This window comes from Notothenia rossii (assembly GCF_949606895.1).
Source record: "Notothenia rossii genome assembly, chromosome: 10".
Classification (NCBI taxonomy): domain Eukaryota; kingdom Metazoa; phylum Chordata; class Actinopteri; order Perciformes; family Nototheniidae; genus Notothenia; species Notothenia rossii.
The window spans coordinates 17,333,764-17,354,567 of record NC_136908.1 but is presented as its reverse complement, the minus strand read 5'-3'; the positions used below and the strand labels follow the sequence as shown (position 1 = coordinate 17,354,567).

Sequence of the window (20,804 nt, the reverse complement as noted above, 5' to 3'; positions counted from 1 at the left end):
AAAGCTGTCTACAATATATAATCAATTCATATATTCCAAATGGGTGTACATTTTGTGTTTGTCGATACATGTTTTTGCTTATTGTTGTTGCAAAAAATAAAAAAGATAAACGCAACCTGGATATGCAACGTCATATTTACGCGTCCGTGTTATTATTGAGGAGCCACCGTTTGAAGTTGGTGAGTGAATGAATTAAATAGAGCTTCTTACTACGTATATAAAATAGTTTTAAGAGACCGCACATGCATTTATTATTCTAAATGTTGACTTTTACTTTGTATGTGGTCTGAACTCGCTAACTACCTGTATATTTTCTGACGCCAGTAGTGTTTTTTATCAGGGTTATTAGCTTAGCTAGGCTAGCAGCTGTGAACGGGTCATAAGTAAATTTGTTGAAGCCTCTTTTGTTTAACAACAATGATGTGTGTTCGCCTGTTAATGTATTCGTCTGTGTTGTAGCTGTTGTCGTCATGGTGGTGTTTCCAAGTTCACTGACGGAGGAAGAAGAGGCTCTGCAAAAGAAATATGCTAAACTCAAGAAAAAGGTAAATAAATAGATGCTTGATGTTACATTTAGGACTTTATTATCAAAGGATCCCTATAAGCCAATTAATTAACCCTATTGCAATAATTCTCTTTTAGAACACTTTTTTATATTTTTTAACATTAACTCGTTTCCCTTTCTTTTTAGAAAAAGGCCCTGCTTGCCTTGAAGAAGCAGAATTCAACCAACCAGACAAACCAAAGTGGCTTAAAACGGAGTAAGTGCATTAAACTCCATTTAAAGTACTTCCGCATTTTCTTTTCGCAGCTAACTAAACTACACATTATGTTTACTCGCAACCAACTTGTTTATCTACCAATCACTTCAATTTATACAATGTCACTTTCTGTTCTTATGTGCAAATGTGTTCTGTTCACAATCATTTTATAATACAATTAAAAAACAGTAAGTACACCTAACAAGAAATGTAAATGATAAATGCTCTGACTATAAATACTAACAAGTAACTGGTTGAACAGACAAACTATAAATACCTGCAGGCCCATTTGTATACTAATACCCACTCAATCAACCTTTTTTGCGATATTCAGGCTTCTAACTTTACACTTCATAACAGCTTTGTCAGACCAGCCTGTTGTTGACACGGCAACGGCCACAGAACAAGCAAAGATGCTCATCAAGACGGGTGCCATCAGTGCCATCAAGTCAGAGAACAAGAACTCTGGGTTTAAACGCTCTCGAATGCTGGAAAAAAAGGTAAGCTGGTGTTGTTGTTTTGGCTGATGGTCACCTGTTTTCTTGCTTTGATTTGTTTGTTATGTTGTTTAATTGTTCCTCTCTATCTGCCACAGGACCCCGAGAAAGGCCAAAATCCGGCTTTCTTACCTTTCCAAAGGAGTGTCTCTACAGATGAGGAACCACTTGAGGTATTGTTTATTTAAAACATACAAATGTGACGATTCTGTCGCAAAAGGGGTCTTGTATTTTATGTTTGTAGGTTTCTTTCTCAAGTAGCATCACAACCTGAAATTTAGAATACTATTCAAGTTATTTTTTTCTCCTCAAAGTGAAATACCTTATGTACAATTTCAAACATAGGTGACTCTTGTAGTAGAGTTAAAAGAAACCCATATGCCATATAATGAACATACCTTTACACATTTGCACATTATAAGGTCTAAAAAGGAATAAAGCGTTTTGGGGGAAATAAATACAGCTTATTCTGATGTTATCATATTTGTTCTTCTCATAGGCTGGGAAAAGATCCAGGAGGCCACTGTATGAGAGGTAATGTCTCAAAAACAACAATGAAAAAGCAAAACAACCTGTTTTAATACACTGAAAGTGAACTTCTATGGGTTTAACATCATTTCCCTGTGTGCCCCTTGCAGCTTTGTCAGCTCAAGAGACAGATTCCGGGAGGAGGAGGAAGGAGGCAGCGTGCCGCCCAGCCGTGAAATGGAAAGGGACGTAGACCGAGAGCGAGACCGGGACCGGGAACGAGAGCTGGATAGAGAGCGGGACAGAGAAAGAGAGAGGGACAAAGACCGGGAGAGGGAGAGGGACAGAGGCCGGGACAGGGAAAGGGAGCGGGACAGAGAAAGAGAAAGGGACAGAAGCAGAGAAAGGGATCGAGACAATGACAGGGAACGGGACAGAGAAAGAGATGCACCGTTCAGACGTGAGTAACCAAGCCAAAAATAAACCATCCACAGAGAGCGCAGATATCTTTTCAATTATTACTATCCAACTCTAGTGTTAACTCCTCTCCCACGTTTTAATTCTCAGGTTCAGATTCATACCCAGAGCGGAGAGGGGTACGAAAGGGGAACACGGTGTATGTTTATGGCTCTGGGCTCGGAGAGGACAGCCTGCGCTCTTCCTTCTCTCCACATGGAACCATCATTGACCTCTCCATGGACAACCCACGCAAGTATGTAACCATTAAAGAACTCTGTGTGCACAGTGGTTTCATCCCTACCTAATGTCATGGATGTGTTGCTGTCCCTTTTCACATAATGTAGTGGTAAGAGGTAGGTTCTTATCTCTAAGATTCTGTATCGAAAATTAGATTTCTTTAAATGTTTTTTTCTACTAATGGACTTAGATTTTTTACTTATGATGGAGTTACCCTACACAATCAAGGCGAAGTTGTGTTAAGCATTATTGTGAGGTTGTGTTAAAAATACACAAAATACCATGGATTTAATACATTTACATTTTTTGCATAACTTATTGTTTTCTAGAATTGTCTTAGAGAATTGAAAAGAACAAAAACTTTCAATGAAAAGTTTATTCGTGCAAGTTATACATGAATACATGTTATCTTTCATCCTATGTTTGACATGTGTTTCCATAATTTCATCAGTTGATATTTATTTATCTTTTAAGTATAAAAACTCCATTATCTTACACCCTTTATTCTGCTTTCATGCCATAATATTATACATTGAGTAGATCAGGAAATAAAAAATACGTATGTACTGAATTAAGAACACATTTTGAATTGAACCTGCACAACCATAATGCACTATACTGTATAACTTATCTTGTAAAAGTTTTTTTCAACAACCAGTAGTGATTTTTTTTCTTCTCTTCCTCTTTCCAGTTGTGCATTTATCACTTTTGAGAAAATGGAGTCTGCAGACCAGGCCGTAGCTGAGGTTGGTGTTCTATCTTTAAAAATGTTTTAATAAAATGAAGCAGCAGTTTTCTATAACAATGTTGTGGGCCATGTGTGTCTTGTACAGTATAAGGGCAGAAGAGTATGTGTTTTGCAGTTTAAGCATGATATTTTTGAGATGGCTAAGTTAAGCAAAGAGCATCCATGCAAATGTAGTATACTGTTGAAGAAGGCGGATACTGAAGGTTGCAAAACCAGGCATGAGAAAGTGTGATGACGTCATCCCTAGTTGTAGGGATGCCCTGCTCATGTAGACTGTATACAAAGCAGGCGGCCACTCTAAACTCACCTCGCTGTATTTATCTCACAGTTGAATGGAGCCACAGTGGGAGATGTTCACGTCAAAGTGAGCATCGCCAGGAAGCAGCCTATGCTGGACGCTGCCACAGGCAAATCTGTCTGGGCTTCACTGGGTAAACACAGCACTCTTATAGTTTATTTATTTGTTCTGCACAGCCTTGGGTTAACCTTCAACAATGTCTTTTTTTCTTTCACAGCTGTGCAGAACAGCACTAAAGGCTCCTACAGGGACAAGAGGAATCAAGTCGTGTATAGTGAAGATTTCCTGTGATGAATTTTTTTTATTTTTACTTTTGATGTTATTTTAATGACAACCGCTAGTTTCTGTGTTGCAGCATAAATACAAAATAATCTGTTGTCTCTTTGATTGGAGCATTTTTCATGGTTGGTATGTAATGCTTTGTGGTTCATGAAACTAAAAACCAAACTCTGTTTGGATCTCAATAAAAACATTTCAATGAGCCTTGTATCAACAAAACTCTGTCAGTGGGCAACAAAGACCAAATGTGAGATGGTTATGCGTAATAACGGAAGTATTGAAAATCTGAAACCAACATTTCAACATCGGAAAGGGCAGGGAGTTAGGGAAATGCATGAGCAACTGTTTATTTAAAAATCCCAATTTTAAAAAGGTATATTCTGAATGTTTTTACACAACACCCCAACAGGTATATAAAAATGTATAGAAGAACAAGGCAGGTGTCCCTCTGCCAGCATCATATCTGGGTTGATGGACTAATGTGGTGCAATTGAATGATTTTTAGATGTAATTAGGAGGAATCTTTCCAACATTTTTATTCACACTGGTTTACATCATATCTTTGAACTGTGGTAGAAAATATTTAAACATGTTTGTTTTAATTTTCACAGTGACATTTCATAAGGGCATCACAGTCAGTTTCCAGCTCTTGCTTAAGAAAGGGCAGTTCACCCCTAATTTGTTTGGTAAAAGAAGACAGTGCTTTCATAAAACTGCTCACAACAATGTCTGTAAATTATCTGGAGTCAAGATTTCTGAGATGAGAAGTTGCTGTTGAGAATAAAACTTATTTTTTTGGCTTGGAGCACCACAAACAGGAGGATATTGGAACATGACAGCCATCCTGTTCCATCATTTATGAGAGAAAGAAGACATCTCTATGGCAAAATATTGTAGATTGATAAATGGCACTGCAGGGGAAAGGAAAAATGTGATTTTTTTTATTTTGGGGTTAACTGTTCCTTTGGTACTTGTGGGTTAAATGTTGCCACTTTTAATAACGGGTAACTGGCTCCTCCACATTCACTTTTTCATTTATCAAAATAACAAACATTAATCCTAGGGGTTAGGGTTATTTAGAGCAGTGATTCTCAAACTTTTTTCAATAATGTACCCCCTTTGAAAAAAATGTCAGCCAAGTACCCCCTGATCAGCGCAAAAACAATTTGTTAGGGGAAAAAAGCCTATTTAAAGAGGTACAGTACAGCCTTGCACCATCAGTGTCTGATTAATTAAAACAACATTGTAACTGAGAAACACTAAAATGCTACATTTCAAATGTTTACAATCCATCACTAAATGTATGGCCAACCAATTTCGACATCATGCAATAACACTAAGATGACATTAGTTGCATTGAACTGATCTTTTTAATAAGTTGTACTTACAATTTTGTGAGAAAAATGGGCTTGAGCTTCACTAAGGACCTTTGCAATTCTGACAGGGAGGCCACTGCAGTTATTACACTTTGTGTTTTTAAATATGTGTAACTCTGTATAAATAAATATATATTATATTATATAAATATAAAACTCACACTGCTCAAACTTTGTTACTTTTCCTAAAATTGGTATATTTATCTATTTTTTTCCCCATTAACATAAAATAAATCTCACGTACCCCCTGCAGTACTCCAACGTACCCTTAGGGGTCCGCGTAGCCCCATTTGAGAACCACTGATTTATAGAGGAAAAAAAAGTGGCGAAAGGTAACCCACAAGTACCATTATTTTAAGATCTGCATGGCGCCATGCCCCAACAGACTGACCTCCCGACTGGACTTTGCTCTGCAAAATGTAACTGCAGTAGGCAACAGAGTAGCTTTAGATGTCTAGAAACTTATTTTACATCTTTAATGACATTTGTTCAGTAACCAGGCACTCTTGCTCTTCCTCTCGTATTGTCGCAGCTCTCTCCCTCTCCTCTTGCTCATGTAGAGAGTTCTGCCCTGTGGTTTTTCCGTGTTGTTCCTTCAGGTGGCGTCTTAAGGCAGGCTTGTGAGCAAAGCGGGCGTGGCAGTACGCACAGCGGTGTGGCCGCTCGCCGCTGTGGAGGTTCATGTGGTCTATCAGTGTGGATTTTTGGGTGAAAGTCTTATAGCACAGGGGGCACTGGTGAGTTTTGCCGCCGCCTCGATGCACAGCCATGTGCCGGGTAAGGTTGGCAGAGTGGTGGAAGTGTTTGCCGCAGCAGGGGCAGGTGTAAAGCAGGTGGGTGGAGCGGGAATGGAAGGCTAGGGATTGGGCGGAGGGGAATGTGATGCCACAGTGCTCACAGATCACAGGCCCAGACACGCTGGAGGTGGATCCCACCACCGCGACAGACTCATCCCCTCCCTCGTTTGTCCCGACAGTCGTCAGCCCTGAACTTCCCTCACCAGCACCACAACTAGACTCCTCCAGGGCGCACTGGGTCAAACTGCTGCCTCCCATTGGTGAGACCCTTTCCCCCTTAGCGTCACCCATACTGTAGTCTAACTGTGGGAGTTCAACGGAGAGGAGGTTTCCTGTCTTTGGCCCTTCTTGGTTGTAGTCCATGTTCATAATACCTCCCATTCCTGCAGTTGCTAAGTACCACAAATCCTGGTTGTTTGGAAGTCTTTTCTCCTGTGTTGACACCCACCTTCTTTTCCTAAAACCCCTGCCTCTCCCTCTGCCCCGCCCAGTTTTAGGGTCAGAAAGCCTGCGTCTGAAAGCGCGGAGCCCCTCAGCTGAAAGTCCCTCAGTACTGAGATTATCTTCTGTTGGATTTAGCTCATATTCACCGCTTTCTCCAATCACCACACCGTCAGTCTCTGGGTAATAAGCATCCTGTGTTCCTTCAGAGGGAGCTCCTCTCTCCTCCTCCCGGTCTCTGATCATCTGATCTTCTTCTGAGATGTACACTCCGAACACATCATAGTCCTCCTGTCGAACTTTTTCCTCCTCATCTGATGCGCCAACCTGTAACAACAAATTAAGACGGAATAAGGAAAGGTAGCGCTGTAAAGAAAAAGTGAAATACACCACTCAAAATTCCCCAGACATGTTTAAAATTGCTTGCTCTGTCTAACCTACAGTCCAAAATTCAGATATATTCATTAACACTCAACACAATCGCAATTAGGTTTTCTTTCACACACAAACCTTAATGCATGGCTCGTCCAAAGTGGGACTGCCATGGTAGTGTTGACTGCTGTTCTCCTCCACTGAGTGCACTACAGGACTGTGTAGATGCAAAGGGGAGGGTTGGCTGGTGGGAGGGGATGCAACAGAATGAACGCTTCCGCTGAGAATTAAAGGTTGAGCCTGGCTCTTCTCTGAAGTCATCTAGAGGAACAGAAAAACACAGATTATGCCATTGCTAAAAACTAACAAAACTGAATTAGCTATGAAAATGCCTATAATGTGTAGAACTGAAAATCATTGCAACACACAAGAACTCAGACATAACATATGATTAGGATAAAATTGGGGGACAAAACAGTTAAGTTTCTCACAATTTTTACAATGAACAACAGGAAAAGTAAAAGACACAGAAAGCCTTTTCCACAACTGTATGACATGTATCTACTTGTGTATCAACTTATTCTGGATGACTGACCTTTGCTAGACCGGGGTTTTTTAGCTGCACATACTTCTTCAGGGCCCCACGGCAGCGCTCCACAATATGCTCCATCTGTAGGTAACTGGCAGCAGTCAGGTAGTTGACAATCTCTTCTGGGTTAAACTGCAGGAGGCCAGTGTAACAAGACTGAAGCAGACCACACACCACTGTGGAGCTGTACAGCATCGACACCTGGGTAAACATTTGAAACAAATAACGTAAATAATCGCGTTGAGGAGAGACACAACGACAGAGTTTGTCAGTGGGACATTGTAAGTGTTGACATTTGCCTACCTGGAGCTTTGGGGCCGGGTTGAGGAGGAACTGGTCCCTCAGGAAAGGCGAGCAGGCAGCCAGGACAACTTTATGGCCCCTGAAGGTCTGGTTGTCGCTGGCCACAATAGTGATGTCACAGAATTGCTGGCGGCCCCTCAGTGTGTTCAGGTGCTTTAGGGTCGTGTCCCCGTGGCCAGGTAACCGGAAACACAGCATCTCCATCTTGTCTGGCGAGAATTGGGGAAGCATTCATGTAAGTAAACTGATACATAAGAAAAGATAAGATAAGAAGGACCTTTATTAATCCCGTGGGGAAATTCAGTTGTACAAGCGGCAACAGGGTAAGCGTGAAAAACAGGACAGCACACATTCACACAGAGTAAAATAACTGTCAGCATATATACATATTTGGTCATCTAAATTATGAAGTACGAAATGATTGTTGGTTTACAAAGATAACTCAACTTGTTGATTATATTTGACAAAAGTCAAACTAAACTAAGTAATTACTCAACAACAAACATAGACAAATATATACCGTTTTTTTTATTACCACTTTACATGGTCTTTCAAATCATGTTAACGTACTGCTATTTGTGAATGACATCACATGACCTGTATGAAATATAATCAACATAGTATTTAATAGTTATTGGTCATTTACCTCAGGTTGAACATTAACCAAAGTAACAATAGGGATGATTGTGTCGCTTGTAATGCTGTAATACCAAGTAAAGTTTCAATTTGGTAGCCTAAGTTGTAGTATGGCATCTACTCTCGTCACTTCATCCTCATGTTAATGGTAAATCGACAGCTTTAACGTGATAAAGCTAAGAGAAGTGGGCTTGAGACAAAGATCAGCATTGCATGTGTTAGAGGAATACTGGGGAGTATGATACAATGAGGCTGCCCTCCGTTAGAGGCTGAAATCCATCACCACATGATTGTTCTCATCCTTTTCTGCTGGCCTCAACGTTAGCTAGCATTAGCATTAAGCTAGCTTGCTTGCATCTGGTAATAACTAAACACAGGAACAAACAGACGCTCCACAGTTATCTATAAACGTTGTCCTTACTCACCTCGCCTTTTTCCTTTTGTTAAATGTCTCCTGGGCTTTCTTAAAAACAAATCTGCACTTGTATAAATAGGGACACAGTTGATTCAGATGTTGTTACGCTGTTTTTCCTCATCCCTGTCGCCACTAGCTAACATTACTAACTCGATTTCTGTTTACTTTTTGGCCTTTTTTTTTTTTTTTTGGAGGAAGCGCCTCTTGAAACCGCTGATCTCTGGTTAGTAAACTCACCTGGAATCGGATTCAGTGGAACGCCTTCTCCTTGCAGTAGGCTTCATCAGAGAACGCTCACTGACTTCAGATCAGTTGTTTGAAAAATCAGCGACCAGGGGGCGTGGCTCTGGGCGGTGACGCGCTACGTCCTTTTACGTGTATGCGCTGCATCGCGAAACATGTCGGCATCTGAGACAACAACGAAGGTAGCGAAGCCTTTCTGCAACTGAAAACTGCATGCTAACGACACTAACATTTGTTTCACAACTTGTAAACACATTAGCATACATGGCAAAAGCAAGCCACCAGAGTAGCAATCTGTCATGATGCAAAATGTCTTTCCTTGTCGATGTATAGGAGCTCTTTGTTGAAAGCTGTGCTACAGTGCTAGCTTCGTTAGCCTGTAACATGTTTTGTGTTAAATTGCTCTTATGTTGTTAATGTTTTGGTTATCTCGTCGGTTCCTCTGTCTCTATTCCTTGCATTTTCATAATTTTGCGTTAGTCCTGTTATGTTTTACGGTTTCTGTATAGTATCTTGCTTTTTGTATGATGTATGTTCAGTTTTCAAAGCTAATGTTAAGACCCACAGTCTACGCACAAGACACATTGTCATGTTTACATATTTGGATTTCGAGGGAGGATTTTATAAAGTAAGTGTGCAGAATCTCACTGCTTTCCGTTTTATTTGACGGACTACTGATGCTTTGAAATGTGTAGAAATGCATGAATGGGTTGATTGACTGATGGCGGCATTTGACGTAACAACAGACACCATCAGTCATTGGTTGACAGATTTATAAAGCAAGCAGGACAATCAGAATCACACTTAGGTCAAGTAACATTATTTGTAATCATACAAGGACAGCTAGGAACAAGGACAACAAAGACAGACAAATAAAGGTAAAGAACAGACAGGACTATTGTATATATAATTATGTGAATATAGGTGTAGAAAAGATTGACTAATTATTTACATTATAATGACCACAATAACGATCACAAACAACACTTATCCTCCTTATTACACACAAGTTATCCATTCTCCATTTGATAAAATATTGCATTAATTACAAGCCAAGGCATCCAACAGTTGGAAGATTTGTTTTTTACCTGGTAAAACTACAAAGAACTGCCATTATATTAGTACTTTAGATTTACTTTAGCAGTGAATAAATGGATATTTTCTAAATAACAGATTGATGTTTTCTTACATTCTTTTTTTCTTGGTTCTTTGCCAGGAGCCTCCTGAAGGAAATGACTCAGAAACACCAGAAGAGTCCTTACCTGGTCCAAGTCAAGTAAAGGAAGGTATGTATAGAGGGAGATATAATTTAATAGTTTAATCTGTGCTTTTGAGGTACTCAAATAGGCTGAATTATTATCTGATTTTTGTATTTTTACTACTTTTCCAGATAATGCAGCATCCACCACAGCTGCTGTCCCCAAGAAGACAGAGCCCATGGGTGGTATTGCATCAATGTTATCATCTCTGCAACCTGGAAAGGACTCTTCCAAAGCTGGAGAGGAGGGAGAGAAGTGGTCACCTGCGTCCTCCCCTAGCAAAGCAGCAGCAGGTTAGGCTTTGCAATCAGTAGAAGCAATGACCTAATTTGACATGAAGCATAAACTCAGCAGTTAGCGATTTGTTTTTTAAGTTTCTTGAACCCTTTTAGAATAATACATTTGCTTGAGTCAGATTGAATGTGTTACAAATTATTGAAGGGCTTCAAAAAGATACCAATAAATTTACAGTAATGTCTTTACCTCTCTCTTCAAGGACACGCAGCAAAGTCCATTTCATCGTTGTCCCCCTCTCCTTCGACGTCTTCAGTGGTGTCCCCTGGCCGAGCTAAGATGAGTGTCTCTGGACCCGGCAGTAGTAAATTCGTCCTGGCACCTTCTCCTTCCCCGTCCTCCTCTTCTTCCTCTTCTTCCTCTTTTGCCACAGCTTCCTCATCTCCTTCTGTCTCCCCTCCCCCAACCAAGATTCATCGGGCTCGAAAGACCATGAACAGGCCTGCAACCGGGCAGGTGAGTCTACAAAGCAGGGCTATTCTATTCAAATGTAAACGAGAATGTGGACCTCTGTCTTGAATATTGATTTGGCCCCTTTTTCCTTGACCTGAGTAAACATTTAAAAATGTAAAATGTGATTATAATTCAGCCTCCAACAAAACACACATTGTCTAGTATTTGCTCAATTGACGGTACTGACGGTTTTTATTTCACAGATGAGCCACACTGAAGCGCCTGTGATGCCTTCAGGATCCTTTGAAATTGAACAGGGTTAGTGGCTTTCGCATACTCACGCTAACTAAGGTTTTCTTCTGGAAAATAATAACGTTTCTATGAGTCCCTTGTATAAGTGAACGCTCACTCTGTTGTGGTTTTAATTTTTCAATAGTTGCAAAAAGGAGAAAACTTGGTCATTTATCTGAAGATATGCCAGAGAAATCCGAAAACATTCCAGAAAATGCTGTGGTAAAATCATGTCTTTGCCCGCACATAACTCACCTTTATTCATCAGATTACATGCAATTTGATTGAATGTAATGTTTTTTTCTCTTTCAAAACTTAGGAAGAAACGTTATTTCATAAAAAAGTGGAGACTGTTACCAAAACTGCACCAGAGAAGAGCAACAGCAGTGTTGGGAAATTAAAGCAGGAAGTTGCCGAGAAAATTCCTATTTCCAGTCCGTCCATGCAAGATTCAGAAAAGGTTTGACGCTTAGATCTACATATGGTTCTCTTACAGTGATGCAAATATTAGCATTAGTATGTGATGGATGTTTTGTTTTTTTAACCAACTGAAGGAATAATTGTTTATTTTACTATTGTCAAATGTCATCAATAGTTTGAAGATGGTGGGGCGGAAGCAAGACTAAGTAAAGACATAGAGGGGTCTGTAAACATGTCAGATCATGTGAGTGCTTTTACTTGTTTCACTAGCTTGATAATTACATTCTTTTCGAGTAATAGATATTATATAAATTATAACATGAAGATTTATAATTATATAATTATAAAATTTTTTTAATTTAACTATATCAAAAGGTGGGAAAACAGTGGCAGAAATATGTGTGTGCGTCCATGCAAACATGATCATCAAAATGTGCGCTGTCGTGTTGCTTGTGTTAAAAAAGGACCCCTCAATCCTGCATCTCCATGCCCCCTTCTGTTTGGTGTTTTAAAATCACCAGTTTATGTCTCTCCACCCTTCACAGATGTCACATTTTCACATTCAGACAATATATCTCCCCTTGCAGGGTTCAGAGTCTGAAACAAAGAGAACTGTCAAGAGTAGAAATGAGAGCGAGGAGTCTTCGTGGCAGCAATCAGACCAGGAAAAAGAGAGAATCTCGGCTGACGTGGTTGAGACAGTGGGAGGTGAGTGACTTTACTCAGTGGGTTAAATATACATATCATTTATAAAGCAAGCTTTCAGCCCCCTTTACTCTGATCCAACTACATCCTCAGTGGTGAGGTCAGTTAAGGTGAGATCATAAGCTGAATGAGGATCACATGTGTATGATCAAAGAGAAAGAAGTGATTTTAAGCTTTGATTCCTCCTCTGTCTGGAAACTATAGCCATTGCTTTGCCAATGTACCAGTCAGGGGAAGGATACAGAAAGATCTCCAATGCGCTGAATATGTCTCGGAGTGCAGTTCAAAAGTTCTGCACATCTCTCTCTCATGACCAATGTTTATACTTTGTTATCCGATTTACAGCAGGAAGGGCCACTGAGTACACGGAGGTTCCTCTGGGCGCTCTGGACATCTCCGCTGCCGACAGTCTGACTCTTTCTCCTCATCACGGTGAATTAATGATACATACATGCCCCTTTTGTAAATCTGAAAAAAGTCAAAAACAAACAATCTCCCAACCTTTTGGTGCCCATTCTCTCTTGGTGACAAACATCATAAACGTTTCAATCTTTCTGTTCCCTTTGCAGAAGGAAGTGATGCAGGAGACACGGAGCGGCTGGAGGAGCTTCCTCTCTGCAGCTGCAGGATGGAGGCTCCCCGGGCGGACAGCAGCAGCCACCGCATCAGCAGACAGTGTATGGCTACTGAGAGCATCAATGGAGAGGTTTGTGTTTTTTAGATTTCGAGAGCAGCATGACATCTCTGCTGGTCTGTTGTAGTTTACAAAGCTCACATCACAAACTGTATCTTGTCTTTCAGCTGAGGGCTTGTACCAGTCGGACTATGAAAGGGGAGACCATGCGTCCGTCCAGTCGGGTGCCCCTCATGATGCTTTGTGAGATCCACCGATCACACATGGTCAAACACCACTGCTGCCCTGGGTGTGGATACTTCTGCCTCGCGGTAAAGAGTTGTAGTGGAAATTTCTTATGTTACCTTATATGATAAAACCAAATGCTTATAAAAGCATTGTCTAACACTACTGTACCATTTCTTCATATGTGCTGTTTTCTCTGCATACTCTAAAGAGGGTCATTAATCTCAAGCGCTTCAAGGCCACAGGGCTGATTTGGCAGACTATGCTGATACTCCTCTTCACACTAAGTTTGAACTTCCATATGCTGATAACCGTTATACTTTCGACAGCTACACATAAAACTGTCTGCCCGCCCTATCTTGTATATAAGCTTTGCTATTCTGTGACTATTGCGCACACTCTTGCAGACTATCCTATACTCTGTGAGACCTGTACCATTTGAAGCTTCAACTAAATAACCAACAAGACAACGCTGCGTGCTTTCACCAGTTTATTATTGGTTACTCTCATTGTACATCTTTACAGTATTGACGAGTTTATTATATCCACAACAGAGTTCAACCCATCTACCGTAGGGATTTACAAGCAATAACTTATGGCTTAAATGAGGGTTTTCTCCTTCTTGATTCCTACCTTTTTTCTCTTTCAGGGCACGTTTCTAGAGTGCTGCCCAGACCAGCGCATCGCTCACCGTTTCCACCGTGGTTGTGTGACGGTGCTGGGCGGTGGGCGCAGCAGATCAAACGGCGGCGGTGGCGGCGGCATGCTTTTCTGTCCTCACTGCGGGGAAGATGCCTCTGAGGCCCAGGAGGTCACCATCCCATCCTTCAGCTCGGCCACATCCTCGGCAACCACCGTCGTCACCATGTCTGCTTCCTCCACCACCACCCCGTCACTGCCGCCCTCCGCCCCCACCGCACCCTCACTCACAGCCTCAACAGGAGGGATGAAGGATGGGAAGATGCCAGAGAGACCTGTCAGGTAAATTTGGATGACCTGGGAGAAATCGATCGGTTCCATTAAACTGTAAAAGTTAAATGTTCTTTCCTTTGCGCTCCTTATTCGCCTCTTTCAGTGCACGCATACATAGCCATGGTTTGGTGACACTGGCAGTAGAGCAGCAGCCTCCGCAGCCTGTAGCCTCTGCAGCCACTGAGGCCACCCTCCCCCCGGCTGAGGAGGGGGTGGACAGCGTGGGACCCTCCCTCTGTATGCCAAATGGGAAACCCATCAGCCCCAGTGCACTTCCACCTGGGCCCAGCAGGGCGGCGCTGCAGAAGGCCATCCTCACACAGGACACTGAGAGGTTGGAGTTTAGATTTGATTGTATTTTCTTAATCATGTTTAGGTTTGCTTTGACTCTTTCAAAGGAGCGTTCTGTGGACAACTGCACATCAGACCAGTTGACATTAAGTTGGTGGTTGTTGTTTTTATGATCTGCCAGGAGGAAGAAACTGAGGTTCCACCCCCGCCAGCTCTACCCGGCTGCCAAGCAGGGGGAAGTGCAGAGAGTCCTGCTCATGCTGAGTGAGTGGGCTTGAAAATGTTGAAATCATGATATATTTGTACAATATTTGTGTATTAAAACTGTGCATTGTGTGTGTTTCACAGTGGAGGGCATAGATCCAACATACCAGCCTGAATCCCAGAACAGGCGCTCTGCTCTCCATGCTGCAGCTCAGAGAGGCCTGCTGGAAGTCTGCTACATTCTCCTACAGGTGAACACTTTGTTTGCATCTGTCGTTGTTTTTTTTTGGTGATGCTTTACACATGAAAATACATTCCTGTAATCTGTTGTGAAGGAAAAGTTTCTATTTTGAGAAAGTGTGTAAAAATGGCTAATTACAACTGCAGCTGATGTCCAGAGTTAATATGAGAAAACCTGCATCGGTGAGAAAAATAAAAATGTCTATTCGTATATAACAGATGAAACAGTCAGATATTATTACTTTAGATACACATTGTATTACAGGAATGTTTGGCTATGCTTGCTCTATTGCTCAGGCGTGTATACTGTTTGTATTATTGAAAGCATATCTCAAAACACAGAGCTCATTATTCTGCGTATTTAACGAATCCTTCCTGGTCCTTTACCAAAGATGAATAGTTATATTTGAATGTGTACTAACAGGCCGGAGCTCAAGTGGATGCCCAGGACAAGGACCGTAGGACCCCTCTGCTTGAGGCGGTCATCAACAACCACATTGAGGTGGCTCACTATCTGGTCCAGAACGGAGCCTGCGTCTATCATGTTGTGAGTGTCTGTTAGTGCCTGCAATGGAAAAGATAAATTTGAAGTTTCAGGGGTTTGGTTGATATGGAGTTCAGTGTTTGTGGATGTCTTCAGGAGGAGGATGGATACACTGGCCTCCACCACGCGGCCAAACTGGGAAACCTGGAGATTGTCAGCATGCTGCTGGAAACAGGGCAGGCTGATGTTAACGCACAGGTAAAGGAAGCACCCACATGTATTAAAGGCCCAACAGATCGCTTCTTGTCTATAACTAATGTCAGTTTGACCATCATGTCTGTTTTACTGGTTCGGTTGATTCTGATTCTTCCTGGTGTTTTGATCTCAGGACACCGGGGGCTGGACGCCCATCATCTGGTCTGCAGAGCACAAACACGTAGATGTGATTAAAGTGCTGCTGAACAGAGGCGCTGATGTCACCATTAGTGATAAAGTAAGTTCCTTCAAGTTCATTGAGGTTTGGAGATGGTGTTGCATGTAACATGCCTTTTTGCTTAGTTTGTAGCTGCTCCTTTGAGTATGCCTGTTTTTATATTTGCAAATCAGCAAGTGTGGTTTTTTTTGTGGGGGGGGATAGATCACATTTGTGCATGTCGTGTATTTGTCTATCTGTCTGATATCTTCTATGTCTTTATGCTCAAGAACCTGTCGCCGTTGCGGCTTACTACTATTAATTTTTTTATAAAAATAACAATGTTATTGACTTTCTCATGACAATGTAATGATTGTTCTGCCTGCTGACTCCTCTTCACTGACCAGGAGGTGGTACAACTGCTTCAGTAGCAAATGGCATTTGTGGAAATTGGCTTTGATTAAAGACAAGCCTTAGTAGGAATCTCCCTGGGCTCTGAACAGGAGCATCTGCAGACGAATGACATACCCGATATGTTATGTTTTCTTTTATATGTAAGTTGCATGAAAATGTTAAAGGTTACTTCTTTAATCTGTCTCTTCCCTCCCAACAGGAGCTGAACGTGTGCCTCCACTGGGCAGCGTATGCAGGGAATGTGGATATAGCAGAGTTGGTCATGAACTCTGGCTGCTCCCTCGCCTCAGTTAACTTGCACGGAGATACGCCGCTTCACATCGCCGCCAGAGAGGGCTTCCTGGAATGTGTTACGTGAGTCGATGTCATCATAAACTTAAGCCTATTTATTGAAGTCATATGAATTCTCTGCTTTTTCTGGAGCCAAAAGCACCCATTCCATTTTCCAACTGTTTCTTCTGCAGGTTGTTCCTGTCAAGAGGTGCAGACATTGACGTCGTGAATAGGGAAGGAGACACGCCTCTCAGCCTCGCTCGGCCCGACACGCCGGTGTGGGTCGCCCTCCAGATCAACAGGAAGCTAAGAAGGGGAATAACCAATCGTATGCTTCGGACTGAGAAAATCATCTGCAGGTTGGTGTTATTTTGTTGAGCCATGTCTTTAAAAAAAGAAACTTTTTCTTTATTACAACATTGTTTCCTGTTATTCTTTATGATTTGACTCCATGTTTATTTTTCAGTGACGTTGCACAGGGCTATGAGAACGTCCCGATTCCCTGTGTGAACGCAGTGGACGACGAGGGCTGTCCGTCAGACTACAAATATGTTTCAGAAAACTGTGAAACTTCGGCAATGAACATAGACCGCAATATTACACACCTGCAGGTGAAATATTATTTCACGCTCTCATTAAAATTCATAATTTTCTTTCTTTAACTAACAAATAATATTGTGATTTGCAATGAAAAATGCATCTCATACATGTTAATGGTCTTGTCTTTAGCACTGTAGCTGCACGGATGACTGCTCGTCTAGTAACTGCCTCTGTGGACAACTGAGTATCCGCTGCTGGTACGACAAGGTAAAAATACATTTTGTTTTAAGACAAAATTAATTATGTATTATGGTAAAAAAAAACTGGACATATTTTTTTTTAAAGCCTTGACCTGAAAATGTGGCACATTCTGCAATTATGAGAAGAAATTAGCTTTCATTCAGTCAGTGAGATCCATGCATCAATGAAAAGGATTCATTATTTACAGAGGAAACTAAAGGAGTGATACTAATCTCAATTTATTGCATTATTTGTTTTTTTTAGGACCAGCGACTACTCCAGGAATTCAACAAAATTGAGCCTCCACTAATATTTGAATGCAACATGGCGTGTTCCTGTTACCGAACATGCAAGAACAGAGTGGTACAGGCAGGCATCAAGTAAGAATTAAACTCGTCCAACGTAATGTTTATCAACCACTCAGGTTTTTTAACTAGTTTTAACAGCAACAAAGGTCACTGACGACCTTCCAACAAAAAAATGACATTGTGAAGTGACTGTCTGGAAGGAAAGAGCTGGATATGGCTGCACCAAATTGTTGCAAAACATGTATTCATTGGCCCCTGCATGACAAATAACCGCAGTGCTCACTCTGAGTCTGAACCCCCCCTCCTGTTTCCCCTCAGAGTTCGTCTTCAGCTCTACAGGACTGAGAAAATGGGCTGGGGAGTTCGAGCTCTGCAGGATATTCCCCAGGGAAGCTTCATCTGCGAGTAAGAGAGGATTGTTTTACACACAACAGGTTGCTTTACAGTATGTGAAAAGCTACAGGTTGGAAAATAAGCTTTTCTACCTCCCTCCACTCAGATATGTAGGGGAGCTCATCTCCGACGCAGAGGCCGATGTTAGAGAAGACGACTCCTACCTGTTTGACCTGGACAACAAGGTGAACCTTTCAAGAGAAAATGCTTTTGTTTTTCATCAAAACAGAGATGACTGGAGGGGAAAACATGACAAGGAACATTTTCTTAATTTCCTGTATAACCAATAATACATAACTATTAAAGTGAATAATTAGCCAGAACTTAACTCATGGAGAAAAAAACAGTACATCTGCTGCTGAGCTGGGTAAAAACCTCCTAGGTTTTAGCTTACTGCAGTCTGTCAGCTAACATTTTTTATGGGAAAAATAGTTTCAGCCTTATATTTCTACTAGATGAACTTATAACTTCAACTTTTTTTAATAAATCACCTCCTTAATGTAGAGAATCAATCAAACTAGTTTATCTAAAATTGGCAAAAGATGTTTGCATGTGGAGTCAAATTTTATAAAAATTCTGTTTCGGAAACTATTTATTTGTAAAATACTGCAAAAAACATCAGCTGTATTCATTGGTGGCCTGTCTCCGTATTTAGATGGATTTCATCTTATACTAAAGCATTTTTAAATCGCGTAACATTTTCATTTATTAAACTGGAGCACTGAATAGGGATTGAATTCTAAAACGATGCATGTTTTCTTTGTTTTTGCTAAAGGATGGTGAGGTGTATTGCATTGATGCCCGGTACTATGGCAACATCAGCCGCTTCATCAACCACCTGTGTGACCCGAACCTTATCCCGGTGCGTGTGTTCATGCTGCACCAGGACCTGAGGTTTCCCCGCATCGCCTTCTTCAGCTCCAGAGACATCCTCAGCGGACAGGAGCTGGGGTGAGAAGCTGAGACGTTTATGATCACCTGCTCAGAGCTTATTTCTTTATTTCCCTCCTTGTTTTTATATTTTATTAATGTTTTGTTTCCGGCTCTAAATTATGTAAATGTTGTGCTTTTCTTTGTTTTATGAAATAGTTAACTGGAAATCTTACATCTGACATTTTTAAATCTGCACATTAATTGATTATGAAAATCATTTCTAAAATCATTTTAATGTCAATTATTATTCAAAATCATTAACTTAAAAAAATAAAAGCAGACACGGATAAATTAAATGCATGTATACTATACAAATCTAAGAATGTGAAAATAACTCAGTAGAGCAGTCGGGGACCAATTATTTATTTGTTAATCTTCCTCCTTAGTTACCTTCTCTACCCTCTCCTGTTTATCCTCTCCCTTACATTATCTATTGTATACAAATGAAGGACCCTTATTTGTTAACAACTCATCTGTCTGAAACTCCATCTGGCTGTAACCTCGATGAACATCTTTACAAATATATATTTTCTTCCCTGTTTCATCAGATTCGACTATGGAGACCGATTTTGGGACATTAAGAGCAAGTACTTCACCTGTCAGTGTGGATCAGAGAAATGCAAGCACTCGGCCGAGGCCATCGCCATCGAGCAGAACAGACTGGCTCGACTGGATGCTTGCCCAGATTCAGGAGCTGACTGTGGGATGAGCATGCTGGGAAACTCTTAAAACACTTACCCATGGGGCCTTTGGATTAACCTCACCCACTTCACATGTGAATATTTGCAATGTAAATACACCTAGTGGGTTATATCATTTTTTTGATGCATGGTGCTGTTTTTCTACTTGAAATGTCCTTATTTTCCTCCCAAACTTGCCATCTTAGAGTTGATCATGTATATGGTAGAGAACATGGGCCTTTTTATATATGTTTAAACTGTGTGGGTATAAAACACATCAATTTGTGATTCTCTACATACAGTATATCTACTGTATATTAATGTCTATTTCATTAGCTCATGACAATGTGTGCATTACGAGTCCCAAACTGTCATGCATCTTCTGTTGTGCCAACAAAACACTTCTTATCACTTTGCATTTTCAACACAGTTCAGTCATGGGCCAACCCTTTAGCCCATACTGGACTCAAGGACCTGAGGGATGTTGACTTTGGATGATTGTCGTAGCTTTATTTTCTTTATTTTTATACGCATTGTTTTCTTTATCACGTTTATTTTAATAAATTAGCTCATTAGTTGATCTTCGGGCTCTTGTATTGAATGTGTCATTTTCTTTTTAAATATGTTTCTCACTGGTTTACAATATTCCATGTAATCCTATAGTATCCTGTAATTTCTATACCTTTTATCCTATGTCATTGTGTGTGTATATGCAATATTAGGATATTATAGAGTTTATAGGGAGATGTGGCCCAAAAAAAGTATTTCCTGTTGGTGTTATTGTGTTATCAGCAGGGGGCAGCTAGCTACAAGCCACTATGCAAAGCTCCACAGGGCCCAGTCAGAGAAATGAAAAGGAAGATGTCTCACTCTGCTGGCAGTTCTACGAGTCTCTTTGAATTGGAGACTGCTAACGGATAAGAAAGGCTCTGTTGTCATCCATCCATATACAGTGCAGTACAGAACAAAGAGATACGGAATAATGATTATTCGGTTGTAAGGCAAAAAGAAGGATGCAGAACAAGAATACAAGACAAGGTACATACAAATGTACTAAAATAATACTTGTAAGTGAAAGACCTCAGTATTTCTCCAACCACTGCTGTTTGGTAAATTCACCCATAATAATATATTGTGCATTTTAAACTGTTTTTTTTAAATTTAATTCAAAGTTGTACTGTTAGATATTTAAATCTTAGACTATGGTATAACGATTATGAGACAATAGGCCCTTGGAAACATATATGCAAAATGCCTCGCCACATCTACATTGAAACATG

At 40.8% G+C, this 20,804-nt stretch overlaps 3 protein-coding genes across 7 annotated transcripts; 2 read left to right on the top strand and 1 right to left on the bottom strand.

The window, feature by feature from the left end:
• Window positions 1–124: 124 nt before the first annotated feature.
• On the top strand, window positions 125–3,950 carry nelfe (negative elongation factor complex member E). Of its 2 annotated transcripts, XM_079654066.1 has the most exons (11): window positions 125–179; window positions 460–545; window positions 692–761; window positions 1,122–1,261; window positions 1,357–1,431; window positions 1,758–1,792; window positions 1,897–2,186; window positions 2,294–2,438; window positions 3,114–3,168; window positions 3,499–3,601; window positions 3,686–3,950. In XM_079654066.1, exons 2-11 carry the CDS (start codon window positions 471–473, stop codon window positions 3,757–3,759), a joined length of 1,062 nt encoding a protein of 353 aa, XP_079510192.1. In that variant the 5' UTR covers window positions 125–179; window positions 460–470; the 3' UTR covers window positions 3,760–3,950. The 2 variants fall into 2 exon arrangements, with proteins under 2 accessions (XP_079510192.1, XP_079510191.1); XM_079654065.1 differs by having other exon boundaries at window positions 3,499–3,950.
• A 308-nt stretch (window positions 3,951–4,258) lies between these two features.
• Window positions 4,259–8,858, bottom strand: LOC307021700 (uncharacterized protein). Of its 2 annotated transcripts, none has more exons than XM_079654063.1 (5): window positions 8,687–8,858; window positions 7,626–7,834; window positions 7,329–7,523; window positions 6,872–7,054; window positions 4,259–6,688 (listed from the first exon to the last, which is right to left on the bottom strand). In XM_079654063.1, exons 2-5 carry the CDS (start codon window positions 7,827–7,829, stop codon window positions 5,591–5,593), a joined length of 1,680 nt encoding a protein of 559 aa, XP_079510189.1. In that variant the 5' UTR covers window positions 7,830–7,834; window positions 8,687–8,858; the 3' UTR covers window positions 4,259–5,590. The 2 variants fall into 2 exon arrangements, with proteins under 2 accessions (XP_079510189.1, XP_079510190.1); XM_079654064.1 differs by having other exon boundaries at window positions 7,626–7,829.
• Window positions 8,859–9,043: 185 nt separating this feature from the next.
• ehmt2 (euchromatic histone-lysine N-methyltransferase 2) lies at window positions 9,044–20,120 on the top strand. Of its 3 annotated transcripts, none has more exons than XM_079654060.1 (28): window positions 9,044–9,101; window positions 10,136–10,205; window positions 10,310–10,471; window positions 10,675–10,928; window positions 11,129–11,183; window positions 11,302–11,378; window positions 11,476–11,616; window positions 11,752–11,820; window positions 12,164–12,284; window positions 12,627–12,713; window positions 12,851–12,987; window positions 13,083–13,226; window positions 13,790–14,121; window positions 14,216–14,446; window positions 14,585–14,667; window positions 14,752–14,858; window positions 15,272–15,394; window positions 15,488–15,589; window positions 15,720–15,824; window positions 16,357–16,511; window positions 16,622–16,789; window positions 16,897–17,041; window positions 17,160–17,237; window positions 17,475–17,590; window positions 17,837–17,923; window positions 18,018–18,096; window positions 18,687–18,862; window positions 19,393–20,120. In XM_079654060.1, the coding sequence occupies exons 1-28, from the start codon at window positions 9,075–9,077 to the stop codon at window positions 19,571–19,573; spliced, it is 3,612 nt and encodes a 1,203-aa protein (XP_079510186.1). In that variant the 5' UTR covers window positions 9,044–9,074; the 3' UTR covers window positions 19,574–20,120. The 3 variants fall into 3 exon arrangements, with proteins under 3 accessions (XP_079510186.1, XP_079510187.1, XP_079510188.1); XM_079654062.1 differs by lacking the exon at window positions 9,044–9,101 and adding an exon at window positions 9,746–9,797; XM_079654061.1 differs by lacking the exon at window positions 11,752–11,820.
• Window positions 20,121–20,804: the final 684 nt, after the last annotated feature.